General features: G+C 41.6%; 1 protein-coding gene across 1 annotated transcript in view; it reads left to right on the top strand.

Annotated features, from left to right (window-relative positions):
* Positions 1-533: 533 nt before the first annotated feature.
* Positions 534-12,662, top strand: part of KCNK17 (potassium two pore domain channel subfamily K member 17) — a gene marked incomplete at both ends in the record, with an annotated part of 28,316 nt that continues 16,187 nt past the window's right edge. Inside the window, 2 exons of the mRNA XM_083349346.1 lie at positions 534-758; positions 11,383-11,494. Of these exons, the coding sequence (XP_083205472.1) occupies positions 534-758; positions 11,383-11,494 (337 nt within the window). The remainder of the gene's footprint in view (positions 759-11,382; positions 11,495-12,662) is intronic.

Below are 12,662 nucleotides of genomic sequence, written 5' to 3'. Positions count from 1 at the left end.
CTCGCATCCCCATGTCAATCCAAGATAAACCTCACTAAATGCTAAATTAAGGCCAAGTCGGCGCCTCCTCCGGACACAACTGCTGCCTGCGTTCTTTACAGGACTGAGCCCTGTGCCAGCCCTCGGCTTAGCACTTCAAGCCCAAATGTGCACGTTCAACACAGGTGGCTGACTTCAGTTTCACTTACTCAAACGTCCCGGGCACAAGAACACGCATTCTCTCCGCGTGCGTAAAGGCTTCTACTACACCCGAGCCTCAAAAAAGGAAACCTCGAGTTAGCCGCTCGAACTGGCCCGGCTCGCTCCGCTGAGGGAAAAAAAGCATTGGGGATGCTTGTGCTTTAGCCCCGCCCAGGCCCCAGGGAGAAGAATCCGGGCGGAGAAGCGCCGCCGCTCGGGTCTTCGGAAGGAGGCCGCAGCCTCGGGCCCGCAGGCAGAACTTCTCTCCCCGACTGCTCCTCTTCCCTGGCATTTATTTTTTTTTTGCCCCGCCACCGCCGCTGACCAAAGGCTGTTACAGCGACGGCCAGAGCATGGCGTCTCCGGAGGCTTGCCCGACGGAGCGGCGCTGCGGGCTTCCCTCCACGACGTTGCTGCTGCTCCTCTACCTGAGCTACCTGCTGCTGGGCAGCGCCGCGTTTTGGGCGCTCGAGTCGCCCCTGGAACGCGACGCGACGGAGCAGCTCCTGCAGGAAAAGTGGGAGCTCCTGGTGAACTTCACCTGCCTGGAACGGGAGGCTCTGGAGCGGCTGGCGGAGGTACGTACGGGCGAGACGAGGTGGCGGGGAGGTTTGGGGGCCGGGCGGGAAGGGTTAAGGAGATGGCGAGTCCGGAGCAGTTTAATTTCAAAGGCGCTCCACGTGCAGCTGGAGACGGCCTTTTCCTTCACGTGTTCCCATTTTATCTGTTCTGGCCCTGAAATCAGGCTGGGGATCCGCTCCTGAAGCCCATTGGTGGAAAGGAAAGCATCTCGGGAGAACTGGTTTGTCTAATGCAGTGTTTCCCAACCTTAGGAACTTGAAGATGCGTGGACTTCAACTCCCAGAATTCCCCAGCCAGCAGCTGGCTGGGGAATTCTGGGAGTTGAAGTCCACGCATCTTCAAGTTCCTAAGGTTGGGAAACGCTGGTCTAATGCAGGGGTCTTCAAACTGGACCACTTTAAGACCGGTGGACTTCAACTCCCAGAATTCCTCAGCCAGCAGGGCTGGCTGAGGTATTCTGGGAGTTGAAGTCCACCGGTCTTAAAGTGGCCCAGTTTGAAGAACCCTGGTCTAATGTGATCCTATAAATGTGCTTTCTTTCTGATAGATTAGAGCCGTTAGGGAAGAAACGGAAGCCTTTGTCAGAATACAGTAGGAGATGGGAGATCCTTTTCGGAGCACGATAGATGGTTGTTTTTTTTTAATGCCATTTATATCCCGCCCTTCTCCGAAGACTCAGGGCGGCTTACAAACTTAGCAGTAGCCTTCATTCTATGTATATGCCTGCTTATTAGGGCTTTCACACACACACCCCAAGCGGCATTATTACAAAGTCAGCTTAATTGCCCCCAACAATCTGGGTCCTCATTTTACCTACCTCGGAAGGATGGAAGGCTGAGTCAACCTTGAGCCTGGTGGGATGCGAACCTGCACTAATTGCAGGCAGTTGGTGTTACTTAAGGAGGCATTAGCCCACTGCTCCACCAAGGCTCTTTGTTTTTTTTTTTCCTGAGAAGCTGTCAGATGTTCCTATCCAGTAGCTTTGGTTTGCCAATGCACTGACTTAAAAAGGATCCAGCCAAATTTCAGCTCAATGCATTGTGCAACTGTGTGTGATTATAAAGGAACGTGTTAGGAGAACCCAGGCAACTCAGGTATGTGAGCAAACCATAGTTCAGTTAGTAAAGCACATCCCAGAAGCCTTACCTTTGTATCTAGTTTCACCACCGAAGCGTTCAGGCACTCCAAGGAAGTAAGCAGAGCTAGATATTTCTTTCACTTCTTTAAAATTGGAGTCTGTACTTTGCCCTAATACTTGGAATGGAGAGGTTTTGCAGGACTGTTTCCTTTATTTATCATTTCCTCAATTGTAAGTCTTAATCTTTTTTACAAGTTGAGTATGAGATAGATGGAAATACCACCAAATTCAGTGGAGTTTAGACTGTGGCAACTATGCACAGCGTTGAAGTTACTGCACCCCATATATGTTGTAATGAGATTTTATGAGTAGCTGGCTGGTTGGTTGGTGTGGATTTCTGTGTTTCACTAGGATTTAACAAGAATTAAAAATTATTATAGTAAAAAAAAGGAAATCTGTGAACTAGATGAGGTTATTAGACTAGGAGGCGGGAGAAAATGTAAGACATCCTCCAAATTAGAAAGAGAGAGAGAGAAAGAAGAAAAAGGAAATTAAATTATTGTAAATAGTTTTATTCATTTGTTTTTATTTATCAGATTTCAAGAGCACCTGATTCCTTGACAATTCTTTGCAGCTTACAAATAAAAAGACAGTACATTTTAAAAAGAACACAACTGACTAGAGGAACAAGATGTCAACTATAAACCAATTATAATTAAAGGGGGCTCCCTGGAAGAACAACTAAGTCTTTACACATTTTCTAAACAACAAAAGGGCATACAAATCTCTGTAAAGCCAGGTCTAGCTAAGGCTGAGTGGGCACTGGCTAAGGACACTAAATTTTAAGGAGTGCCAACACTGAATAAGAAAAAAAGCTTCTGAAAAACAATGAAAGTGAAAAACAGTAATGGAGTACTTCCCAAGTGAGCGTGCTCACTCAAGAGGTAAATCCTCGACTTATGACCAGAGTTTAGCTCAAAATTTATGTTGCCAAGTGAGACATTTGTTAAGTGAATTTTGCCCCATTTTATGACCTTTTTTGCCAGTGTTGTTAAGTGAATCACAGCAGTTATTATCTTAGTAACACAGCTGTTAAGTGAATCTGGCTTCCCCATTGAATTTGTCAGAAGATTGAATACCCTGGGCAGCCATCATAAATATGAGCCAGTTGCCAAGCGCCTGCATTTTAATCATGTGACCATGGGGATACTGCAGCAGTTGTGTGAAAAACAGTCATAAGACAGCTTTTTCAGTGCCGTAACTTTAAATGGTCCCTAAATGAATTTTTGTAAGTTTAGGACTACCTGTATAATTTTGCAATGGAAATAGGTTAAAGTGTTCAAGCAAAAAAAAAAAAGAATTGTCTGTGGCTGACAATCATAAGTGTAATGCTCAAGAGGCTTCCATTTTGAAATTCCTAACTAATCAGAGGATGGGCCAAAACATAGGGATACCAGAATATGACTTTGGTTAGATGCCAAAATATCTAGAGCCACTCCTGAAGGGGAAAGGGCAGTTACTACAAAAAAATTAAGAGTTCCTGCAGTGTCGTTGTGCTTTCCTTGGTTGATGATACCAGAAAGTGGATCCAGCTGAAGACAAGTTCTTCAGAAATCTAGGCCCCTAAGCCATGAAGGCCTTTAAAGGTGATTACCAGCATTTTGAATTGCATCCAACCGAAGCAGCAGGGTCTCAGGCACATAACAGTATTTCTGCCACAGTGCTCTCACCATTGCTGGTCTGCCACATTCTGGACCTTTTGCAGCTTCCAAGGCAGGTGACTGGGCATGAGTAACTGTCTAAAGAGCCTCCTGGTCTAGGAAGGGTGCAATTGGCTAAATGCCATTGTGCGATGAGTGACATCTTGCTCTTCAAGTAAGAGATGAGGCTCCAAGAGGACCTTAGCTTACACAAAGGTATCAAATGAGAGTCAGTGATGGAGTATCCCTAGATCCAAGGAGCCCAAATAGATATATCCAGGGCTTTTTTTGTCATAGAACACTCAGAACGGAGTTCGGCACCTTTTTGGATGGAACCTTGTAGGGTAGGTAAGGTGGGTTGTATGACGTGTGTGAATTCCGGCACCTTTTTCTTTTACAAAAAAAGCACTGGATATAACTACGATCTTTTCAGAACTGAATCCAAGAATGTCTTCTTGAGGAAGGAGCATACTATACCCTCCTTCAAGACTGAGCAGACCACTGCATCAAAACCATTGCATGGACCCAAACATAGGTCATAGGGACTGGATCTAGCAAGCAGGGTCCAAACCTATAGATTGGAGAACTCTGGCCTAGAGATATTTTGGACCACAATTTTTACCTTTCCATGACTCTGGGTATAGAGCTTGGAGACATCACATTTGCCTACACTGCCCTTACTGCTACTTCTACTATTAACTAACAAAAATAGTGAACCACTCTCTGAATTAACTAAACCAGAAACTCATCTTTACCCTGGCTAATTGGATTGTGTGAGAACACAATCAGTCATTTGAATGTTAAAGTTGAGAAATCATCTCTGGAAAAGATTATAGGATTAAGTGATTTTTTTAAAAAAAACCAAGAAATTATTGATGAAAGATATATATATATACCTGAAACTTAATAGGGAATAACTCTAGCTTGTAGAGGCCAGCATTGGGCTGAGGGTACGTTGTTCAATTTTACATTGGATTACTTTATAGCACTGCATAAAGTTTTAGTTTACGTATTTGATTTGAAGCCATTTTTCCTAAATCATTCAGTTGCAGTGCCAAATTGGGTGCCTCTGGATTTATTTGATGTCTTTTTATCAAATTGATCTGGAAAATTGAATCGATTTGATTTTCTGAATCATCATATCAGAACGGCATAGATCCACATATTTCTTCTCCAGTATTTTTAATCCTTTTTTAATGTTGTTGTATAGGCCACAGTGACTGGGCTCCCATTTAGCCATAAACAAATCATAACAGATCTTGTTACACAATATGCAATGGCTATGCAAATACCTAAACCTCACTTTTTGTTCATGCTTCCAGTTCTATTTGTATAATATGGAAACAGTCATTAGAGGCTAATCTGACGTGGGATTATGGGAATGTTTAGTCCTTGGTGCTCTCTGAGATTGGTTGCTTGCTTGCAGACGTTTCATTACCCAACCTAGATAACCTCATCAGTGCTATAGAGCAGGGGTTTTCAACCAGTGGTACATGTACCATCTGTGGTACTTTGACACCTGGCAGGTGGTATACAACCGTCCTAGACAAGTGTAAAGGGGGAGGGGAATGAGCTGAAGCAGTGGCAGCACCACACAAGCCTAAGGGAGAGACAGCTGGAGCTGCAGTGATGTCGGGACTCAGCAGAAGCCCAGGATTGGCATGTGTTTTGGCAGGGCTATGGGGCAAGACAGAAGCCCCAGGGCCAATGCTTCCAGTGCACCCATAAGAGGAAAGGAGGAGGGGGGGACAGAGAGGAGAGGCTATAAAAGGAGAAGGTTTTGGCAGGAGAGGGAGAGACAAAAAAGACAGTGGGGGAAAGAGAAGGGGACTTGCAAAAGAGAAACAGAAGTGCAGCCTTGAGAGGAATCAGCTGGAGGTACATGGAAGAGAAAAGGAGGGGGGAGAGAAGAGGATTTAAAAGAAGGGAAGAGAAGAAAGAATATAAAAAGGGGGAGAGAAGAGAGGATATAAGAAGAGGGGAGAGGAGAGGATATAAAAAGGGAAGAAGATATAAAAGAGGGAAGAGAAGAGAGATATAAAAGGGGCAGGAGAGAAGAGGATATAAAAGGGTGGGAGAGGAGATATAAAAAAGGGCGGGAGAAGAAAGGATATAAAAGGAAGGGGGGAGATGAGAGGATGTAAAAGGAGGAATGAATCTGGTTTCTCCATTGACTTTGTCAGAAGCTTGCAAAAGAGGATCACATGATCCTAGGACACTGTGACCATCATAAATATGAATCCGTTGCCAATGTAGATTGGCCCTGGGGATGCTGCAGCGGTCATAAGTGTGAAAAAAGGTCCTAAGTCACTTTTTTCAGTGTAACTTTGAACAGCCACTAAGCGAACTGTTGTAAGTTGAGGACTACCTGCACTTTATCACTTTTTTTTTCCCTTTTTTTTTTTGGTCATCAAGTTTTTGACGCCTTACTAGGCGACTGGTGGTATTCAAATATTGCCATATCCTAAAAGTGGTACAATCTGTGAAAAGGTTGAAAAGCCCAGCTATAGAGTGTGGGTTTGTTTTTGTATACATTAGCTTGCCTAATGTATGGTGGGGATATAGTTTTCTCCTTGGTAGTTCCCTGATTTTTGTTTTCTGCTTGATCGTCTGGGGTTAGTTCCAGCTTACCTGGATGTAGGTTGCTGAAGAGGATGGGTTCTGAGCTTTTTGTTTCCTTTCTAGTTTTTTTATTGTCTCTTTTGAATAACGTATAAAAACCATGAATAGACATTGAGATAAACCATATTTATACAGTGTTCAAATGAAATTTTCTCAGTGTTACTGTATGACTTTGAGGCTACTATAAATACTTTATTAAGAGACTAAAGATATTTTCAGGTAACCTTGATTGTTGGATTTTCCACGTTTGTTATTATCAGTGTAGGAGAGATATTGAGGTACAATTTCTGTGATAAGAAGCAATTAACATTTATGGCCCTTTCTCTATGTTCTTAAACATAAATTTAAGATTAATATTTATCTTATACAAGGTAATGTTTTGATGTTTTCTGTTTTTATAAGGTTAAGAAATCGGAATTTCACTTAGAAAAGGCAAAGGCCATTTGCCTTCAAAACAATAGCATTCCTGACTCATCCAATCCTCAACTTTAGTTTTTTTTTTCTTTAAAAGAAAATCTTTGATTCAAATGTTACTTACAGCATGCATTGTAATCTCAGGGGGAAAAAATCTTGCTTAGTCCAATGAGTTTCTTCCTAGCCAAATATATTTGGGATTTCATCCTTAGACAAGCCATCTTTGGCCTTATGTTTGCCTTCATACCTGTGTAATTGGGCTCTCCACACTTTGTGAAGCGTGCAAACCAGCGTCTGCATTTCCTGCATCAGATGAGGAGAGCACATCTCTCCTGGCCACTTTTTACAGAGGCACAATTGAGAGCATTTTAACAAACTGCATCACTGTCTGGTTTGGTGGCAGCAGTGCCTCAGATAGAAAGTCCATACAGAGAATGCTAAGGACAGCTGAGAAGATCATAGGAAGCTCACTCCCCGGTCTTCAGGATGCTGTTTATAAGCGCTATGTGCTTAGAGCTCAAAGCATTGTTAGAGACCCCATGCACCCACTTTATGGTCTGTTTCTGTTGCTCCCCTCTGGGAGGAGGTTTAAAAGTATTTCTAGCAGGACTATCTGATTCTGTAATAGCTTTGTTCCCTATGCCACCTGCCTGGTAAATTTGCAAGGTTCGTTTTTTTCACCATGCACAGGTATACATACTCTGAAGTAGACTGTGTTGTTTCTCTATGCCATATAACCTATGTGGGTATATGCATAATTCTATTATTTATGTATTTTTTCATATTTATGTAGTGTATATTGGAGATGGTGACTCTTTGAGAGTTGTATGCAACAAAATTTCATTTTAATGTATGCCGATTAGTGTACATTCAAAGTGACAAAAAGATTTCTATTCTATTCTATTCTATTCTATTCTAATTCTATTCTATTCCATTCCATTCTATTCTATTCTATTCTATTCTATTCTATTCTATTCTATTCTATTCTATTACGGGATTATGATTACACTGCATATCTTATCTAGGCTTCCTATGAGTTGCTATGTGCGGGTTCTGCTCTGTATCTCATATTCAGTTGAATGTAATTAAAGTTCCATTTTACATATTATTCCTAACAAGATTTAAGAATTGTGGCAGAAGGATTATTTTATTTATTTATCAAATTTAGAGAATGTCCCCAGCTCACTATGCAAGGGACTGGGCGATTTACAGATATAAACAATAAGTTTTAGTCTGCTTTAGGCATGAACACCAGGTGGGTGACTTTGGGCCGTCACACTCTCTCAGCCTAACCCAGCTCACAGGCCTGTTGTGGGGAAAATAGGAGGGGGAAGGAGTATTGTGTGTGTTTGTCACCTTGAGTTATTTATAAAAATAATGAGTGATATAAATAAATAAATAAACAGGGCTAAAATACTAACTTGGCAAAACATGGTCAAATACAGGAATGAAACAGCTCTAACTTGAAGGAGATTTTGTGAGTTTTTTATATTAAGTAGCCAGAGGATCCAGAGCGCAAGTCATTCATGGTTATCACTACAGAGACTGGAAAGAGAGAGAAGCATTCAATTGCAGTGTATTTAAGGCTAACCTAGAAAAATAGCATGTAAGTAATACATGAAAGTGTTCATTTCAGGTTTCCATGTACCTGGTTGTTTTAGACATCTTCAGATAGGTTTATGTTTGAAAGGTAGTGATAAATTGGTAGATAATTTAGGGATCTACTACTACTGTATACCCTCTGCTTGGTACAGGATCTTGGTACAGCAACTCTGACAGGTGACCATCCTGCCACTGTGAGATGATCTGTATCAAAGAAGAACTCACTATTTCATGTGGCTCCCAAGTGTATCTCCTGGGTGGAAACTGATCAGGATGGAAGCTAAGGACAGAAGCAGTCTAGAACTAGGGAGAAATTTCCTGACAGTTAGAACAGTTCATCAGTGGAACAACTTACCTCCAAAAATTGTGAATGCTCCAACAGTGGAAGTTTTTAAGAAGAGACTGGACAGCCATTTGTCTGAAATGCCTGAGCGGGGGTTGGACTAGATGACCTCAAAGGTCCCTTCGAACTCTGTTATTCTGTTATTCCTCTTGCAAATTTTTGCAACTTAGTTTTTCTCAAATTAGTCTCTTTGTTAGCCTGATCCACTATCCACCGTACCTTGATACAGAATCAGATCAGAAATTCTTATTTTTATTGTTCCTAAATATTGTCAACATTACTTTAAAACTACTGAAACTCTTTCATATCATTCATGCTGTTAGTCTAATGTCTGTGGTGGCCATCCTGTGTGACTATTTAGATAGAAAGGGCTGGAATTCATTCCACAAGCCACTAAGGTAAATTGGGGACAATTAAATCAATATCTATAGGAAATTCTAACAAAATCACAACTGGTATTACAGATTGTACTGTAGAACAGTGCTTTTCAACCCGTGGTATGCATACCACTGGTGGTACTTTGGCACCTGGCAGGTGGTACGCGTAAAACGGGTTGAAAAGCACTCTAAAAATGTAAAAATATAGTAGGGGTGGGGGTGGATGAGCTGAAGCAGTGGCAGTGCTGCCCGGGGCTGTGGGAAAGTCAGCTGGAGCTGCAGTGTCGCTGAGGCTCTGCTGAGCACCCAGGATCGGCACGCGGCTCCAGCTGATTAGCACTTCTGGGAGCAGCGCACAGCCTTGGGGAAAAGAGTCAGCTGGAACTGCACTGAAGAGGAGGAGGAAGGGGGGAGAGAGGAGAGGATATAAAAGGAGGGGGTTTTGGCAGGAAAGGGAGAGGAAAAAAAAGATGACGGGGAAAGAGAAGGGTACAGAGAAAGAGAGACAGAGAAGAGAGATTTCTTTGAGACAACTAGAAGGAGAGAAGGGGATAGAACAGTGCAAAGATTAATGTCAGAGAAACAGGCACAAGTTTCCCATTAAAAGTGTGGTAAGTGGGTGTACAGATAGTCCTCCACCTACGGCCACAATTGAGCCCAAAATTTAGGTTGCTAAGTGAGAAATTTGTTAAATGAGTTTTGTCCCATTTTATGACTTTTCTTGCCACATTTGTTAAGTGAATCACTGCAGTTGTTAAATTAGTAACATGGTTGTTAAGTGAATCTGGTTTCCCCTTTGACTTTGCTTGTCAGAAGGTCGCAAAAGGGGAAACGTTACGACCATCATAAATATGAATCAGTTGCCAAGCATCCAAGTGTAAATGACATGACTGTGGGGATGCTGCAACGGTCATAAGTATGAAAAATGGTCATAAGTCACTTTTTCAGTGCCGTTGTAACTTCAAACAGTCACTAAGCAAAATATTGTAAGTTGAGGACTACCTGTACTTTATCACTTTTTTCCTTTTTTTTCTTTTTTTCTTTTTTTGGTCATCACATTTTTGACACCTTGCTAGGCAACTGGTGGTACTTGAATATTGCCATATCCTAAAAGTGGTACAATGGGTGAAAAGGTTGAAAAGCCCTGCTGTAGAACACCCATTTGCTTCTTAGCAGTTGCGTGTGTCTAAAGCAGACATGTCAAACACAAGGCCCGGGGGCCAGAACTGGCCCCCGAAGTGGTTTCATGTGGCCCACAAAGCCATCCTAGAAACAGTGAGGGAATGGCCCCCACTGCCTTGGCCCTGGCCCAGAGACCCTCAGATCTGTCCCACTCCTGCCCAGGCCCCCATAGGCACCCTTGGTGCGAACGATGTAGGGCTGGCCACGCCCACCCAGTAGGCCATATGCACTTTAGCCACACCCACCCAGTAGGCCACGCCCACCCAGGCCACACCCACCCGGCCTCCTGAGGGCAACCGCAATGCTGATGCGGTTTGACACCCCTGGTCTAAAGTCACGATACTAGTTAACATGTTTGCATTATGCCAGCATTGTCCCAGTCACCAGGGAGTCCAATGGGGAAATAATTTAGTGGCTAAATTAGTTCTAGCCTTAATAGAACTGCTTGTTTATTCTATTTATATTTCAGTGGAACTTAAGAGAGTCTAGTATACTGCTTTCTTACTTTACCCCATTTTTATCCCTGGAGTTAGATTTATGTGACAAGTCTAGCTCTTTGTCTTTCTGTGTTACTAAAGGATAAGTGGATCAAGAAGAAAAAGAAGTCTTATTTTTAGATGTCCTAATGCATCTTTGTAAAATAACCTTTCTTTATCAGGCATGTTTTTATCTTTATAGAGAACATAAATGCAGCATTTAAAACTTAAGTGGCATAAGGGCTGCGTGTCTTTGGAAGAAAATATCTGGTTTCTACCAGCCCATTCATTAATTAAGATTATAAAAGATATCCCTTTCTGAAGACCTTTTGAAGGAGAAGACCATTCTGATCAGGGCCTCATTTCTTAATCTGCTAATTAAGGGGTTTCCCCTTATCTGCACATTGTAATTGCTTTTTAACTCCAATTTCAGCTGTTCATTCTTTGTTTTTATCTTTTGTTTTCTGTATATGCTGTTTCTCTGAGGGATGACAACAAGGAATACTTTAAAATAAAGTCCATTCTCTTAAGAGTTAGTTGTCCTTCAGAGTTATAATTTCTTATATTTATTATTACAAAATTATATAGTAGGAATTCTGCTAAATCTCTAAAGGGGGATGATGAGTAGAAGATATTGAATTCCCGTCAAGCCAGCTAAGCAAAGAATATGAACTAATTTACAAAAGAAACATACATGTCTTGATTCAGAATGTTTGCACTCAGTGGAACTTATTCCAGGAAAGTATGACTAGAACTGCAACTTTGGGCTACCTTGTGGACAAAAATCCTCATCCATGACTTTTCTTTTTTTAAATCTTTTTCACAGAATATCATCCAAGCCTACAAGAGTGGAGTTTACCTTAAAGGAAATACCAGTCTGGGCAGATGGGACTTTGTCGGCTCCTTCTTTTTCTCTGTTTCTACAGTAACAACCATTGGTAGGAGTCATGGAATACTAGTTTGGAGAAAATGATGTGAAATAATGATAGCACGAAACTATGCCTGTTTATCCCATTCCATAGCAGCGAAAGGTACAGGTGAAGAAGAAAAGTTGGGGAGTGTCTTAGAATATTCCTATAGTTTTTCTGTTGCTGCTTTGTTTTGTATTTGATGGAAAATTTAGTAAAATGCATGCTAATTCACAAATCCACAAATAATCTCTGCTCAGAATGAAGTCTTAAAACATCTTTGCTTTAAGTTGCACATTTAGCCATCCAGCAGAGTGATCCACATAGTACCAGCAGGGGACAGTAAAGATTTCATTCAATTTCAGAGGTTAACAAACCCAGGAATAAGGAACATACACTGAATCATACCAAAATCTGTTTGAATCCAATTCTTTTTTGTAATAAATTTTAAGGAAAGTAACATGCTAAAAGACCTTGGCCATGAGAGTTTATGATCCAAGCCTGTGGGATGAAATGTTCATTTCATAAATTAAAAACACAACTCCGTTTATAACCAAAGCGCTTTCATCTCTGAATTTTTAAATATTGAACACTGCCTCTTTTGAATACACAAGTAACCTGAACATGGGCTACAGAGGACAAACCATTCACCAAAGGCATGGCTTAGGGGGTGATAAGGCATTCCTATCTTTGTGTCCTATTACTCTGTCCTTTTTATCAATTGGGATGTAAATACAGGCGCACACAGTTTCTCCAATTGTGAACAGCATAAGTAATGTCCTTCAGGCTACAGGTATCTGATGGGATATATATTTTTGCATCACTTTGCTGCTTGCTCTTTTTGTGCTGTTTGGGGTCTCTTTCCTATTTGGAATCCATGCATGTAGACACAATAAAGAGCAAAAGAGTGAGGAAGAATCAGCCTGTGGACCTTCTGCCTCTCCCCTTCCTATATTGTAAAAGGAAAAACAGGTGTGTGCCCAGACTTCCCTGTGTTCTCAAGGTAATATGTATGTCTACCTACAAAGATCTATTTTAAGATGTGTGAATTGTGTCTCAAAGGCATATTGTGCAGCAGGTTTTACAGGGGAAATAAAAATTCAGTTACACGCATAGCATTTTAACTCTTGGCTATGTACTGAATGAGTCACAAGATGGCAGTGTTATCTCATTCTGCAGCTGCATTTATGCTTCAATA

The sequence above is a fragment of the Vipera ursinii genome (genome assembly GCF_947247035.1).
Source record: "Vipera ursinii genome assembly, chromosome: 1".
Lineage (NCBI taxonomy): Eukaryota > Metazoa > Chordata > Lepidosauria > Squamata > Viperidae > Vipera > Vipera ursinii.
The sequence above is the reverse complement of the archived record's forward strand: the minus strand, read 5'-3'. Positions and strand labels throughout refer to the sequence as shown.